This window comes from Leuciscus leuciscus (genome assembly GCF_965113295.1).
Source record: "Leuciscus leuciscus genome assembly, chromosome: 3".
NCBI lineage: Eukaryota > Metazoa > Chordata > Actinopteri > Cypriniformes > Leuciscidae > Leuciscus > Leuciscus leuciscus.
Window position 1 is genome coordinate 40492118 of NC_138727.1, and position 17910 is coordinate 40510027.

Consider the following 17910-nt stretch of genomic DNA (forward strand, 5'->3'; position numbering starts at 1 on the left):
CTAACATCCACTAACATCCACTAAGGACAACACCAGATAAAGACCATGAGAAACACTGGGGTATATATACTCAAGGTGAGACTGGCAAACAAGACACACCTGGGAACAATCAGGAACTAATCAACAAGGAAAACTACAAAGGACTACAAAACATGGCACAGAAGAGGAAATAACAAACAAAAGTCCACACAAGACAAGGCGAACACAGGACAGGAATCATGACAGGTAGCCATATGCCAAAAAACAAAAAACAGCAACATGGGGTTTGCAAAACAGATGTTATCTTACATCATTATGTGTAGCATTCAACATTTTTTTTTACAAATCATTGTGAAAGTGTCCATTCTGAAGTTTGACAGCCAGTTGGGTACCAAACAAGTACACCAGTCACTGCTACCAGAGCCCGTCTACGGAGAGCCTGCCCACTCCCTATTAAGCCCTATTGTACCGAATTTTGGTTGTAGTACCACCAGAGTTCCACTGGGGGCGCTCGCCATGAGTGCCAAATGAATGGGAGTCAATGGGGCTAGACGGCTAAATTTGTCTCTTTCACCCGATTGCCGTTGAGAAATCTCAGATCTGATTGTAGATTTTGCAAGTTCAACATGGGTTTTAGGTCGAAAGTTGAATGAACGAGTACTTATGTCGTTTTGATTTCTTACAGGTTGAGTTGTTGTTGCCCATAACACGCTAGCATTCTGCTAATGACGTCAGCATTCTGACGTCATTGACATTTTGAAAGACTTTTTAAAGCAAATAAGTGACTCTAAAAAATCTAACACCCAGCAATGTGTAATTTCTTTGCATCTCCTTTCGAATACAACATTCAAATTACTAGACAAAAAATTATATCCTGAGAAAAGTGGATTTTGAGGGGTATACCGCCATTGACCTCCATTCATTCTGCACTCGTCCTGTGAGCGCCCTCATATGGAATCAGAGTGGAACTGCAACCAGTTCAGAAGCCGGAAGTGTAGTGAGAGTGAAACTTCTCGCCATATTAGACATTCTCTGCTGCTACTCACCCTGATCCACACATCTACGACCCTTTCTTGCCTATCAGGACATGCAAGTTCTGCAACGACGTCTAATGTGTTCACGTTTATGTGGCATGTGAAATTCCAATTGGATAGGCACAAAAAATCACATTTGAAAGGACACTCTGAAAAAGGGTATTGAGCGTTAAGATTCCTCCAATCATTTTTCTATGTGTGGTCTGTCTCCTCCTTAGGTCTCTGATATCACTCATGACTCGACCAATCAAATTAGAGGGCTGAGATTGTTGTATAAAAAACAGGAAATGACAGAGCTATGATCACATTGTCACATTCACAGAGAGACACATAAACACAATGTAGTGGTTCAAGCTGAGTGACACAAGCACAATTCCACAATACTTGCTGTTCTCACGCACATACAGGGTCATACAGTTCTAGCTGTGTCTGTACACAAAGATATCACACACTTTGCCCACACACAGATCACACACAGAAGGCAGTGAGCAAACTAACACTCGCATCCCTCTCTTTGAGTCTGACAAAGAGTCAGTGCAGATAAGAAGGTGAGGAAGAAAAGAACGAGTGAGAGAGGAAAACAGCACGGTAGAGGAGGACAGTGAAGATGTCACCAGAAGATGAAAAAGCAAAACAAAAAAAAGTGAGAAAAAGAATGAGGCAGGAAGAGAGTTAGGAAGAATCACAAAAGGGATATGTCAGAAAGAGCTAAAGAGAAGAAATGTCCCTGAAAGAAAAGCAGAGAGAGGGAGAGAGAGAGAGAGAGAGAGAGAGAGAGAGAGAGAGAGAGAGAGAGAGAGAGAGAGAGAGAGAGAGAGAGAGAGAGAGAGAGGAGAGAGAGAGAGCCTGCTTTTGGAGACTGCTGTGCATTGAAGGTTTTATTTGGGAGAAAATGAAGGCAGACACTCAGCAGTTCAATGGCAGAGGAAACAGATGAGTGAGAAAATAACAGAAATGGACTGAAGGATGTGGGTCAGGGTTATGCAACAACTGCAAAAAGAACTAAGGAAGGGAAGTGTTTGTTACGCACAGATGTAGGTGTAGATATATGCGCAACTACAGATAGGTGCCTATAGGCAACACTGCCCATTATAGATGTCTCCCTAATCAAACACACCTGATTCAAGTCATTAGACTCCAAGACCTCAAGGGTTATCCCTTGGATAAGGAAGGCATCAAAAATTTGCTGTGTTCGGGGTACTCCATTGGTAACTACTGATATAAAGATATAGGTACTGTGAGAGCGTATGGATAAAGAGAGATGCCTATAGATTTACAAATTTGTGGAATGCAAAGGTTCCATAGATGTTAAAGGTTCTTCATGGAACCACAGATGACAATAAAGAATGTTTTAAGAGTCAAGATAAAGATTTAGATACTGAAAGATACCTATTGTTATGTATTCTCTGGCTTTGTGTTATGTGTGTTTTGTTTATTGGACTTTTAGTTAGCATTTACCCCGTTTCCTGTCCTTTGTGCCATTTTTGTAGTCCTTTGTAGTTTTTCTAGTTGATTAGTTCTGTGATTATTCCCAGGTGTGTCTCGTTTGCTAATTACCCTTTGTGTATTTAAACCCCAGTGTTTTTTGTGTTCTTTGTCAAGTCCTGTCTGAAACGGATTTACATTTGGTGCTGCTCATTCTGTGCCCATGCATGGTTCCCTGGTCTCTGTTGGTCTTTTTTGCATATGGATCCAGCTCTCCTTTGTTTTTGAGTTCATTGTAGATATAGATTTACTATAGATGTGTGCTTAGACAGGTGCCTAGATGTTAATATTGCTAGATTCATACAACTAATGAAATGTAGATATACTGTATATGTATGCATTCGTAGATGTATCTGAGCATATCTAAAGCATCATATCATCAATTGTCACATACAGTATGATAATTGAGTAGACCAGTACACTGCAGTAAAAATATGTAAAGACAACAGTAGTAACGACTTAAAGTTGCAGTTTAGCATTTTAGATAGAACAGTTTGAAATATAAAAAAAATTGTTAAACCATGATGAGATACTAAGGATAAAAACCACAGCGCAGTGACACCGCCTTTAACGAGATATGCTTTATAAAACACATCAGTGACATTCAGCTTCTTAGTGTAATAGAGCCACATTTTGAATTTTGCAATACATAATTAATAAACCATCTCGCCCTGTACAAAGATCTGAGAGTGCCAGATGAACATTTGATAGCCTTTTATTCACACTGAATCGCATAGAGGTCTTTTCATGCTTGTAGTATTCTCAGCATGGTGTACGACGGTGAAACAAACCACAGTACGCTATATGTGGGGAAAAAAGCTTTTCAAATGAATTCAAAGTCACAGGCATCAGGCATTTGAACACAAAGCGTCTGAATGCGCAACTAGGCTGCTTTATGCGTTTTTTTTTTTTTTTTGCTTGCTTGGTTGATGTCATCACTTGCACTAAAAGAAAGGAGTCTAGAGTTGATTTTAGTATTGTGACACATTCAGTGTATTATGTGTACAGTCAGCTTACTGTTTTTAATCTTGTACCTATGCCGTTTGTTTTACTCTGGCCGCCAAAACACATAAGTAGAGCCTTCTTAAAAATGTTTTGCAAAAAAATGACAATAATTTTTGTTCCCAAGAGGATGTCATAGCAGAATAATCACATACTATTAATCTTATTTTTGTAATTTATGGTAAAAAAAAAAAATAAAAAAAAGCAACCGTGTTTGCAAGAACTTAACCGGGAATTTTATTTTAAAGCAATATTATGTTAAATTTAGTTAAAATACCAATCTAGTACTTAAATCTGTTTTGTCCCTTTATAATGACCAGGCGGTAATAAGAAAGCCAAACAATTCTGTAGCTTTTTATTTTAAAGTCCTGTTTGGCATGAACATACGATGCTGTTTTTCTAGTACTAACCCTGATCCTACCCAAAACCTTATATTAACCCATTTAGTTACGTTACACTACTCTGTACTTTTGTGGGTGAGTACACTGCAACATACTGTACATTGAAAGTTTACTAACTGTAAAATAACGTGCAACCCAAAGTTCACTTATTAATGAATCAAAGTTTGTGACAACTTTCTACAAGCTGAAGTAAATGCCATAGAAGGTTCACACAGTGTCAAGCACACAAAAACAACACATCAGCATGGTAACACACATGACACTAAAATAATACAATAAACATTCATTCACCAACACAAGATACAACATAAATCCTTAATTTACATAATGATAACAAAAACAAAAAGAAGAAACAAGTCAAAAACCAGCTGTCACAGAGAATATGGATTTTCACTGTAAATTATAAGATGACTTGCTCTTCATCACTTTAAAAACTGTATTTAACAGTATTTTACCAGAAATTCACCATTAACCAATTAACAAGTTTTTACAGTCTAATTTTTACAGTCTTTTACCTTTAAAATTATGATTATTTTTTACACTTCAGATGTAGTTCTTCATAATTACTATGTACTTTCCATTACGTCTGGAGAAATCTTAACTGAACCTAAACTTATTTTTATGATTTTTGTTTTTGTTTAAAAAAGTGTATATCTTTCCTTATGTGGTGTTTTAAGGCAACATCCATACATTTCTAAGTGTCACTTAAGTGTCCAAATACTTAACACTAGATTTAGTTTGATCGATTTCTGTATTGTAACAGAAATTGATGAAATCAGTAAATCATGGTCAGTGCAGAGTGCATGACAGCGGTTTTAAAGAGAGCGTGAACAAATATGAGAAACACGTAGTGGAAGTGGCTCTGTAAGTAGGCAGAGGAGAAAGAAAGACAGCGATTAACTAAACACAATGCTTCTGTCAAGACAGAGAGGAAAAGTCTGACAGCTTGTCGTTCTCTTTTTGTCTGAAGCGTGACTTGACGTCTCTAACTAATTATAATCTTGTGTTGTCATAGCAGGCAGTGATGTAAAAGGCTAAAAAACTTTCCAGATGCAAATGGGTGTTAACTATGGGCACTTTTAAATCCAACTTAAACATTTTTTTTTTTTGTTCACATTAAACAATCTTGTTTTAATTAAAAAAAAAGTATTGTTTCAATGTTATCTTCCTAAAAATATGAATTATTGCATGTACTGTAGAATCATTATGATAAACCGAATTGTGTAAATAAAACAAGTGACCTTGTTTACCAAGGACCCAACAGTGCTGGTAAAGAGCAAGAATATGATGAAATATGAGACTTGAAGGAAATATGGTAGGGGAAATATGTGATTTGTGAAGAAGTGGACAACTCAAGGGAAATATCACTTGCGAATAGAATATTTTCACTGTGAGTAATATAAAAATAAAGCTATAGCCTTGTTAAATGAATTTTTTTTTTTTTTATTGTGCATTTAATGGTGGTTTGAGATGAAAATGCAATTTGTTCATAACGGGGAGGGGGGGGGGGGGGGGGGGGGTTCTTTTAGTTTCATTTAGTAGAAAAATGAAACTAGTGTGTTTTAAAAGAGTTGTAAATGTGTTTCATTTTAGGCCAAGGGTGCCTTAACGCTTGAATTTAAGGTTCGGGTCTTTCTGTGACTCTACTATAACTTTAACTCTACTAAAGCCCTATAACTTCTTGTTTCTTATGCAATCATGGCAGCATTTTCATTATATTTAACAGTCTTCAAGATGATCCACTTGAGCAAACCTCAATACTTTAGACAAGAGCAGCATAAATTTTCTGCCGAATCTCTAGTGGACTCTTCGTTTTGAACAGCCCATAAAAGGGATTTCATCTAATCAGAGCAATCAAAGCACATTTTCATAATGTGTATACTCATAAGCCAATCTAATAAAGACATAATCCACATTTTTGTCGGCCATAGACATTCTAAAACACATAGATAACACATTTAGAAGTTATTTACACCTATAGACTGCATATGTGCATAAATATTCATGGATTTAATTGATGAGTTTAGGTGTGATGACAGTTTACATTAGCATGTAATGCTCTTGATACTACCACATCAGAATTTTACACACAAAAAACAAATATGTGAATTTATACATGGGTAAAAAAACAAAATAAACAATGGTCAAACATTGATAATAAAGATATAACCAAAAATTATGCACATAGGAGGATGAAGATTGAAACACACTACTGGCACTGGTGCCAGAAGCAGCAAGACTTAAAGAGTTCAGGAAGGGAGAAATAATGAGCTAGTGAGAGAAAAAGAGATAAAGAGAAAGAGAGAAAGTAAAGGTACCCAGGGGATTTTAACATTTGATTGTGGCTGTGCATCATTAGATTCTCCTGAAGTCTAATTACAGTGCTATTGGCTTTGCTGTGACTATACTTTTACCGATGCTGAGGGAGTTACTGTACACTGGAACAGAACAGTGATGGCCTCAGTATATGAAATTATGCCAATAATGTAGGGGGGGTGGTGGCGCAATGGATAAGACACATGCCTTTGGTGTGAGAGACCCGGGTTCGAATCCACTGTGAGACACCAATGTGTCCCTGAGCAAGACACTTAACCCCTAGTTGCTCCAGAGGCGTGCGACCTCTGACATATATAGCAATTGTAAGTCGCTTTGGATAAAAGCGTCAGCTAAATGAATAAATGTAAAAATGTAAAATGTAGTACGTACATACAACATCCCTCACTGCGCCTCCATTTACTTGATAGACAACAGGAACTTTCATATCTTTAATTGGAAATTTTACTGAAATTATCATTCCTATATATTTCCATTTCCAGATACGTTTGAACAAATATTGGACCCTGATCTAGAGTGTGACCAATATATTTAAATAAAATATAAAATTAAATTCACCTATGTTGTCTAGTAAATGTAAACCTTTATATTTGATTCCATTAATTCTTAACGCACAAATGTTTACTCACCCTTCTGATGTTCCAAACCTGTACGACTTTACATCTTCTTCAGATGACACACAAAAAATAGCTTTTTTTAAGAATCCAAACAACATTCAACCCCATTTATAGTTTCAATGTATGGAGAAAATGAGGGTTGGTAAATAATTTCAGAATTTTATTTTAGGGGGGAAATGTTCCCCTAATTTGGGGATTAGACTCCTCCAACCCACCCCTTCGCCCCAAATTTGCTTCTATAACACGCAGAAAACCAACGAGGGTCATGACGCAGGTCTCTAAACTTATCAGTGCTGATTTTATTCTGCTATCTCTGTGCAACAGGGCAAAGCAAATCTGTCATTGTATGTGGGCTGTCACTGTAGAGCACTCCCTTAGGGCACTACAAAGCCACTCTTGGAACACTACAGGGGATACAGCTTTCATGCATTAGGCTGCTGGCCCGCACACTAATCAAGCCTCGGATGCGCAACATCCCTCTAAGTGCAGTCCCATTTCACTCTTGTTCCACTATGAGTCATGTGTCGCTTCTCTCCCATGTTTTTAATTCCATAAACTCCTCCTTTCCAACCACACTCTGTACTTCCTCCTTATCCTATTCTTCCCCCGCCACTGTCTTTTTGTTGTTGCTTTTTCATTCATTTTCTTAGACGACTGTACCACGACCCAGATGCTGTCAGTCATGGCATTCACTTGGCTTACTGTTGGCGATAGGGTAATATACATGAGACATGAAAACCATCACACACACTCACGTCCAGCTGGTAGGTGTAGGTGGAGCGGGGAAAGCCTGTTCGTCAGTCATCTTGAGTTTTTGTGGAGGTGGAGAGGGAGGGAGGAAAAGAGGAGAGGTGTCCAGAACATGAGTGAATGGAGGAGGCGCTAAACAACAACATGGACATCCTCGGGTCTACCGTCTTTCAGTTTGTCTATCTGTTTATTACCAGGCTCTCTGATTCTGGTTGGTCAGTCATGGTATTCTGAATTACCTCTGAATAATGACTAATGTTTGGACAGTACCGGATACCTGACCACTCACCCTGAAACCCTGTTACCTACATAGCCTAGATATGCTCGTGTTTGCTCTCTTCATGGTCTCTACAAGAAACCTAAGAAGCAATATAACTTAAAAACGGACAGGTTGATCAATACTGATTGAGTTCAGTTTTCCTGGACACACTTAATTTTCACATATAATAATTTCAACTCAAATCAATATTTCATGTCCATCTATTTGTTTATTTTGCGTCAGGGTGCCAATTACCTTGTCTGGGTTTATTCTGGAGTAATGAACATCTGGCCTTAGATTATCAGGACAGGAATATACAGGAATGCAAGAGGATAAGAAGCACTTTTCACATACTGTATATACTTTTAATGAATCTAATATATATTGGATATGGGCCAGACAGTGTTATAGCATAGGCCTAATACATACATTGCAAAAAGCTTTGGAGTAAATAAGGTTCCATTGGCTTAAGACTCCAGGAAGCTGCCCATATTTTGACCAAATTTGGTACTGGTTTTAATTTCCTTTCAGCAGTAAATGCCAGTAATTGCTTTAGTCTCCCATTATTAAATCCCTTAACGATTATCTCAGTGTTAAAGCTTTATATTCTATATTTGAAGTCATGACTCTTATGTCTCTAGAGCATAAACAATGCGTTTGTTTCATTAATAATGCGGAGGACAACATAATCCAAAGAGACGCAGATGCAAAGCCAAGAAACGAGCTGTGTGCCTCTTTCATGTGCCTCGTGCGCTCCTCCTCGCATGCTCGTCGTTCAGTCATTACCGGGCGCCGTGCCTGCGCTCCCCCGCCCTTTCCAAACTACGTCTCCACAATCGTAACTCTGAGCTAAGACGTCGAACTTCCCTCGGTCCAAACTGGTGCGCGAGAGCCCTCCCCTCCTCTCTCCGTCCCGCCTTTTCCGTTTGCCACCCTCGCTTGGGCTTGACCCGACTAGTGACGTAGGAGAGATTCCGCGGTGCCCACAGCCGTAGGCGCGCGCTGTGCTCGGGTATAAAACGGGCCCAGGACCCATCATTCGGCACTCTCTCAGTCGCTCCGACTCGGGAACCAGAGCATCAGCGGAGATAGCAGGGAATCAGTGGCTAAACTCCTCAGGCTAACTCGCTCTCGTCTTTGGTTCGCAATGGAAACATCAACTTTTACGCGGAGCCAACGCTCCTTTGCGCACAACTTTAAGAGTGAGTTTCTGCTTCTTCAATTTTCATCTTTAGTCTGAATGTGCTTTTTAAATGCTTAACTTTCTTAACTGCTCTAATGGAAATGAATGCATTTAAAATAATTCTAGAATTTAGAATATGACCAAATTGGCGGTTGGAAATGTGCTAGGCTTTACGCAAGGACAGTTGTTTGGAATATATTTTTTCTCTGGTGCTACGATGTTTTGCATTAATGTTTTAGTGCTTTATATTAATATTTTATTTGTACCAAGTGTACGCATGTATTAAAAAGTTAAATGTTTTCTGAACTTGGAAATAAATTTCGATGGAGAGAATGATGTTTGGAGTAATTGGATGTAAAAAAAAAAAATCGAAATTGTTGCATTAAATTTGTAAATGACAATCTGCTGTCATAAGTTCGAATTTAAAATTAAAACGTAAAAATGTACTTTAAATTTAGGAGTTGAAACTTATAATACCGTGTAGTAATGAGATAAATGATTTTCACAACTTGCATGGATGGAAACAAATACGTTGTTATAATGAAGAAAACGTTTTAGTTTATCTGTAGAAAATTCGTTTTGAGAATCGTGAATTTTGAACATTTAAAAAAAATCAGTAGTCATTGTTATCTTTTGTATTTTATTTTCATGTATATAAAATGAGACTTACGGACCAGGAAAGCTCCCTTCTAGGCAGGAAACATGCAATGCGCTAATAAGACTTTGTGATGTGACGCGCTCCTTTCTTTCCATCAGGCGCGCTCTCGCTCTGGCTGATTGTCTGGCTGGTCGTGGTAAAACCCGTGCCTGCGCTGAACTGCCCTCACCGGTGTGTGTGTTACCCGACCCCCATGACTGTGAGCTGCCAGGCGCAGAACTTCACCATTGTGCCCCACGGCATGCCCTTTGAATCCCAGCGCGTCTTTCTGCAGAACAACCGCATCACTGAACTGAGAGTGGGGTCTTTTGCTTTTGGCACACAGGTAAGGAAGTGTATACATATAATATCCATTTGAAAGATATCAGTCCTTTTGGTTGTGTAATTTACTAATTTTGTATTCATTCTCAACATCTTCACCTCATTACCTTTTCCTCCCTCTACCCTTTTCCTTTCCTTTCTGTCCATCAATTCATCACATACCAGGTTTTGTGGCTCTTCTCCAACAACATCACCTGGATTGAGGCTGGTGCATTCAGCGAGCTGCGCGATCTGGAGGAGCTCGATCTGGGCGACAACCCTCACCTGCACCGCCTTGAGGGTGGAGCTTTCCGTGGCCTGGAGAAGCTTCAGAGCCTCCACATGCACCGCTGCCGGCTAGCCGCCCTTCCCCATGACATCTTCCACAAGCTCTACAGCCTGCAGTTCCTCTACCTGCAGGAAAACCAGCTCCACTTCATCCAGGACGATCTCTTCGCCGACTTGATCAACCTCAGCCAGCTCTTCCTGCATGGCAACCGCATCCGCACTCTGTCCGAGAATGTGTTCCATGGCCTGGTCAACCTCGATCGCCTGCTGCTGCATGACAACAGAATCCGTCAGGTCAATCGTCGCGCTTTCCGCGACCTGGGCCGGCTGACCATGCTCTTTCTCTTCAACAACTCCCTGGCAGAGCTGCCCGGTCAGGCCATGCGTGACATCTCCTCCATTGAGTTCTTGCGGCTGAACAACAACCCCTGGGCATGCGGCTGCGAGGCTCGTCCCCTGTGGGAGTTCTTCAGAAGTGCCCGTCTGTCCAGCTCAGAGGTTCTGTGCGCTTCCCCAGCTCCTCGTCGTGGACAGGACCTGCGCTTCCTGAGGGAGATGGACTTCGCTCTGTGCCCACTTCCCGACCCCGGCTCCCTCGCTGGCTCCACCACCACCACCTTCAGCACCAAGACTCGCTGGTGGTTCTCCAAGAACAAGCCCGTCAGCACTTCCAAGGGTATCTATGAGAAAACCTCAGAGACCAGGGCGTACCCCTTAAATGGAGGAAAATCCCAACATCCCTCTATCACATCTACATCCACAAAGTATGAGCTTGGGGAGGAAGAGGCTCTGCTTCCCAAGCTTGACCCAGAAGAGTATTGGGCCAACTACGGCAATGAAGATGCGGGTATCACCTCCCTGCGCTGCTTCGAGCTTGAGTGCCCTCCTGAATTTGACTCTCTGCCACCATCTTCCTCTTCTTCTCGCTCCTCATCTTCTGTTCTCTTGCTACTCTCCATGTCTGTCTTGACTGCCTGCATCCATCTTCTGTTTGGCTGAATATGTCAGAAGAACCCTCTTCCCCTTAATTTTTTCTCCTCTCTGGAGGAGGGAAAACCCTGTTTGCTCGATTTAACTCTTCAATGCCTTGATTCCTGTTTACCATGAACCTCACCTGTATCTTTGTTCTGTTCAGTTTGAGCCTCTAGTTCCTGGTATCTAGAGGGCACTACACTGATTTAGGATACAGTGGGTAAGCAGGGAACGTTGGGCAGTACAGGGCCTTAATGGAAAGTAATGAAAGCTGTTCACAGGGCTTGGCTAGTTAAGCAGATACTCGGTCCTTCTTTTTTGAGGACAAGTGTATTCTAAGCCATTTCTGTCACAGTCAGTGCAGACAGAGTATAGAAATTTCCATCTTATGTTTACGTACAATATTTGTATGCTTTTAGACTTTTCAGCCACTCTAAGTGCTTCTATGATAGTTGTAATTATAGCTTGTGATGTCACTGTGACACCCTCTTTCCAACAAGGCTATTGCTCAATTTTTTTCAGTAGTTACTGGTAACAATAGCATAATGAGCAAATCTTTTTATTCCCCTTGGGAGTGATCGAATGTAATATTTCCTCTATTATAACAGATGGGTCTCAAAACCATTCAGGGCTCGAAAAGCACAAAGGAAAGGCGTGCAGCAACAAAGCAAGATACACAAAGCATACTGAAGTGAGGAGTTTGAAAGTCTTACAATACAGCTAAATCAAGATAAGACACACAATGAGAGAGAGAGAAAGCACGCGCAAGAGAAAGAGAGACAGCGAGTACACACAAGAGAAGGCGAAAGATTTCATTACATCACCATCTAGCTATGACAGCAATTATCACTTGTGTAAATATGACATCTTGGCAGAGGGAGCTGTAAATAGCGCTATGAAAGGCCTTATGTTTGTCACTATTCTGAATGGCCAAGAATGCCACTGTGAGTAATGTCTGTGATATTATTTCAATGGTCAGTGCATGGAAAGATCAATGGCACAAGAGTGTGCGAATGCGGTTGTTTTTATGTTTTTTATTTCTGTCAAAATACTGTTAACATGTTATGTTATTACTGTAAAATACACAACCTACATTGTTCCCAGACTTTTGTTCTTTTATTCTTCTGTTCAAATTCAAGTTTAACTGATTTTATCTGGATAACAGCAAATTCCATCCTTTCTCATTTAAAGTGCTGATTTAAAATCAAACTAGTCAATCAACAGCTTGCAGCTAGTCAAAAAAGAATAGGCAAAATGCTAAAACTAAGACTGAATCCAAGGCAAGGCAATATATTGAGGACACTGTGGAAAGACGCGTTTCTTTAATACTGAATTGACTACTTGGGGCAAAGCCAATTGGAATATCAGTAAAATGTGCTTACTGACAGATTGGTCGACATTCAGAATTATGTCTACCATTGGTCACTGTTGTGATGAGAGCAGGTGCAAATACAGACTGTTTGGGCTGCTCTTTGTGGGCATGCTGAAGACAATGGCTTTCTTTGCTGGTCCTTGCCTATTCCCTTTTCCTCCTCTTTCGAACTGCAATAAAGAATCAAAAGGCTTAAGGGAAAACAAACAGAGAGAGAGAGCAAGGACAAGAGGACAGAGAAAAGGAAAAGGAAAAGGAGAGAAAAAGAAAAAGCACAGAGAGCAGGGGTGGTTGTGGGCGGTAGAGGCGAAGAGATGGATGAAAAAGGATGGACATGCTGATAAAGAAGGAGAAATGCAATCTAAAGTTAATAAATAGGTGAAGATTGAAAAGATTTTTTTTGGTCAACTATTAATTCTTGCAATATCCTGTTTTGTGTTTACCCTGAGACAGTAGAGAAGCAGATAATACTGCTCTTTTTGTCCCACAGATGTTTCCATGACAAATGTATGTCTTATAATTGTTTTTATGACGTGTGAATGTATATCTCAGCTGGACGGGTAAGGTCAAACTGCCTTGAGGTGCTCTCGAGCGACCATGTTTGTGAGGTCGCTCACAGATGACCAAAGCATTAGTTATACCTTTTTACCCAGAATGTATGCATTTGAATGTAAGAATGTGAAAAAAATGAGCTGCTGAATCTTTTCACTAGAACACAAATTGACGGAAAGCATGACAAATAAATGAATGCTTATCTGTGGATACGAAACATCTTTGGTGTGGGCGTACTTTCTTTATATCTTCATCCAACGGCTACGACTCTACAGTACAATCTCACATGTGCCTTCTCTCCCTCGCATCTTTCAGTCTGACCTCCCTTGACACATACAGACAGACAGACAAATAGACAGACACACTGGTGCACACACATCTACTCCTCACTGCTTGTAAAGTTCTTTGAAGGCAACATCATTCACTATAACATGCAGTTACCATGCAACGCACTGGCCACCATTCAGAGCTTCAATTCATTTCAGAGTTGCAGAGCATGCAAGACTTGTGCATACTGGCCTATGCAAGTAAATGCACCCCTTAGGCTGACAAAAAGATGCAAAATGATGATGTTATTGGAAAAGGTATTCACTAAGCACTCCAGCTGTGCTATTGAATTGTTTTTTTTGTTTTTTTGTCAAAGAAGACTTCAGAAAGCCTTTCTTTCTCTTTCTTTCTAAAGCTTTACTGTCTTTAGCAGATGGGTCTCACTGAAAGAGCAGCAAGATGTAGAGAGCTTGCTTCAGTCTCCCACCATGTGCAAAGGCAGGCTGTGCTTAACACAAATGTAAACGCACACACACACACAATCCCGGTGAGAGGCTCAAGTGCTTTTTCTCTCAATTCCACATAAATGTCCATAAAAACTACTGCCAGCAGGCTGTTTCATTTTCCATCCAATGCTTAATCTTCAGCCTGTTTGCGTTACATCTAGCACTGATTGCAGATTAAATATGTCAGTGTCATATGAATTATGCTTTTGTAGACTCTGCCAGACACGATTACTATATTCAACTAGTCAATCATCCGTCATTTGAGTAAACTGTTTATGGCCAATTATGATGCATGAGGCTATTTTTTGAATCAGGCCTTTGAATGCAAGACATCTGAATCTCGATGCCCCATTGGACGGAGTACAGTTGCGCAAATTGTCCCTTCACCATCCCACCCACCATCTGCATTCACATTGGCTGTCGGCCACGCTACTTAACAATGAGACACAATGAGTTGGCTAGCAATGGAGGGGTGGCGACCACGTCATATCACTGAATATTAGTTCAAGAATGAGTCATTGCATCGCATGGATGGGGGATATGTGTGAGGAAAACAGAAATGGGAGGGGCAACAACTTATTTTTTGTTTGTATGTGTGTGTGTGTGTGTGTGTTTGTGTGCAAGTGAGTTTACCGGAAGTTGCTCATCACAATGAGTGTTTGGAAGTGTTGATAATCGCCCCCACAAGAAAGAAATGTCAAATAAATAAAGTTCTTGCATGGTACGTATCGACATTTACAAACAGACGGTTTTAGTGTGTTCTTCAGTTCATTTATGCAGAGAGGTGCACACTTTTGCATTTCTCAGAAGATTTCTAATTTCTAGCTGCTGCAGGGATTTCATTCAGTATAAATTATCAATAATTTTAATACATTCCCACATCTCTGTCTAGCATACAGTTCAGCACAGCTCAAAGCTCTCTTTCTTTACTACACATTCTGTTTTTTCACACTCTTTCTTCTTTCGGTCTTTCCGCTCTGTATGTCATCATCAGCTCATCTCTCACCCTTCCCTCACCAACATTTTCCAATTCACTCCCTCTGCTTCCTTACTTTTTCCAGCTCTTCTTGACAAGATTGCACGTCACCTTTATCTTCACACCACCCATCTCCCTTGACAGTCCCCTTTTTTCTCCGTCTTTTAGATTTAATTACAGGTGTTCAGAGACAGGTGCTTTGTTAAACGATGAACCCAAGTATGGATTTGTAATTGATGCCCAGCATTTAATGATGTTCTCATTACCATTAAGAATATCTGTTGAGTGATGAAAATAAAGAGTGGAGAGGGTGCGTCAACTCCCATTTATCCCTTAAACACATTGACAGGTTTTCATCTTGTATATTTTGATTATACAAAGTATGGATGAAAGAGACAGTGGATGATGTTAAAACTTGAAAGGGTACCAAAAGGAGAGAGAAAGACAGACTGCAAGAGACATCAGCAGGGCTGAAATAGTGTGTGAAGTGGTGAATAAAATGCAGGGAGGAGTGAGAGGAGATGTGAGATATTTGAGTCACAATCTTGGCAGATTCCGGCGCCACAGACATTTGGAGAGTTTATGAATTGCGTATGCAAAGTCGCACACTTGCGCGGGTGCACACACACAATCATTTAGCTCTAATCACACTTTCTCAGAGCGCTGCACTCTTCCTGCAGTGAGGCAGACGGTTTTCAAACGGAGTGCGTCATCGTTCTCATCACTGGACCGTGGAGGGTTCACGTGCCTCCACTGCCTGCATATCAATCTTAAACACATACCTGCAACTTAACTGTCAGACGATACGGCTTTCATGTGAAACTTAAAGCAAAGACCTTAATCCTAAACACTCACATTCACTGCATCCATATAAATCTGATTAAAGCTGTCAGTTAAGAAAAGCCTTTATGTGTACTTGGTTGGTTGCATGTGTGTGTGCGTGTGTGTGTGCTGTGCGTGTGTGTGTGCGGCTCTTTTCCAAAACCTTATGAGCTGCCTTCTAAGGCAACACAACCCAATCTCAAGGGAAAACAAAAATTTTATGAGGTGCCAATTTAATATGATTTCATACAATGTGACCCCAACCATCCCCTAAACATAACTGTCTCTGGGGCATACAAATGAGATTATATTAATTCATACAAATTAGCCATCAATTCACCAAAGCATAAAATAGATACAAATTGCCATGAGATGATGTTGGGAAACATCAAAATGGAACTTCATTAGTGACCTACTTAGAATGCTTTGCATAGGCAGAAACTATCCATAATACACAAATAGTGTTCAACACATGAGACGACTTGGGTGTTAAATTATATATAGTATTCAATAAAGAACTTGCTTCTCCACTGAAGTGCATCATACAGAAGTGTAGTTGTGTAGTATAAATTCACGGACGTGAAATGTAGGATGGTATAGGAATGTTCAGTGTTGAACATGCATTACAATATGCATTACAATATTGCGTTACTCCCTAAAAAGTAACTAACTGCGTTACTTTTTCTCACCTGGGCTGGGCTTGCTTGTTTGATTTTTACTAACAACAAAAAAAAGTTTTATTTTTGGCAAATGTAAAGGCGCTTTCACACCAAAATTGAAATGAATAGGCCTCAGGCTGAAAGAAATGCAAATTCACACCTGTACAGTAGAGGGCGCAGTTTAAAAAAAACGTTCAGCTGTTTTGCCATTCTGGATTGAAGAAGTATAGGATGCAGGAGAAGAAAATTCAACACTTATTTCAGCAATATATATATATATATATTTTTTTTTAAACACAGATGTGATGTTTATCGAAAGTCATTTTTGCTTATGTATGGTTGAAATGGATCATCGAAAGTCAGCAGCAGAAAAAAAAAATGATTAAATAAATAAAGTATATTTGTGTAATTTTATATATTTAATTATTGCAGGGTTCTGTAATATTCTTTAATATTCTCTCTGAATATCACTGTTTTTTAAATTGAGTAATACTGAATCTGTTTGTTTTTTTAGCAAGTGAGATGAGTAAATGCCTGCTGACTAGAACTACAATAACCATCATGTTTCCCACACAACACCTCTGCACTTACTTACGATTTCTCCCAACATGGGGACAGGAGAGCTGCCAGCCAATAAATGGAAAAACAAAGTATTTGAAAAATACTACTTGAAAAAGTAACTCAGATAGTTTGTTGTAAATTTAAAAGTAATGCATTACTTTACTAGTTAACTGAAAAAAGTAATCTGATTAAGTAACTCAAGTTACAACACTGGGCATGTTAATATGCATAACAAAAACCCTGCATTATTGGTCGGTGCAAAAGCAAGCCAATCAGCAGACCAATATAGTTAAGGTTAGGGTAAGTGTAAGAGGGGACTTTAGGTATTGGGGCCAAGAAATTTTCAGAAAATTGTTCCCCATACTACATCCGCCATTTTGATACTGTGTTTTTTGACATATGACTCGACATCAAATGCAAAAATAATTGACTCTTCTGAAGTACAATTTAACCACGGTGAACAACTTTCTTGGTATATAGGACTTGGGCGATTCTTCAACTATAACTTTTGTCTCTGAGGACATTTAAAACATTAACTTAACACTTTTCACACTCTTAATAGTTCTTATGTATTGTGTTTAATTGATTTCTGTTGAGGAAATGACAATGGTGGAAATGGCACTTTTAACATTTTTGGAATAAAATGCCAGACTACTTTGTTTTGCCAGGGCTAATTTCCTAACGAGCATCTCGTGTATCCTAAATACAGAATATTTTGCACTTCTTGCATAATTTAATAAAATTACAGCTCAATTGAAAATGACCTACAATAAAATATTCTCTATTTACCTTGACATTTCTTTTTTTCCCAAGCATGCTCTACACTGACACTGGTGTCTCCTTGGCAACCAGGTACAGTAAAAAAAAAAAAAAAAAACTTTATTAGTAGCAAAATTATAGAAACCAAAGTTGAAGAAACGCCCACTCAGAATT

At 39.6% G+C, this 17910-nt stretch overlaps 1 protein-coding gene across 1 annotated transcript; it reads left to right on the forward strand.

Annotated features, from left to right (window-relative positions):
* Window positions 1-8839: 8839 nt before the first annotated feature.
* On the forward strand, window positions 8840-13403 carry rtn4rl2a (reticulon 4 receptor-like 2 a). The gene is made up of 3 exons (XM_082164897.1): window positions 8840-9063; window positions 9801-10027; window positions 10189-13403. Exons 1-3 carry the CDS (start codon window positions 9009-9011, stop codon window positions 11287-11289), a joined length of 1383 nt encoding a protein of 460 aa, XP_082021023.1. The 5' UTR covers window positions 8840-9008; the 3' UTR covers window positions 11290-13403.
* Window positions 13404-17910: the final 4507 nt, after the last annotated feature.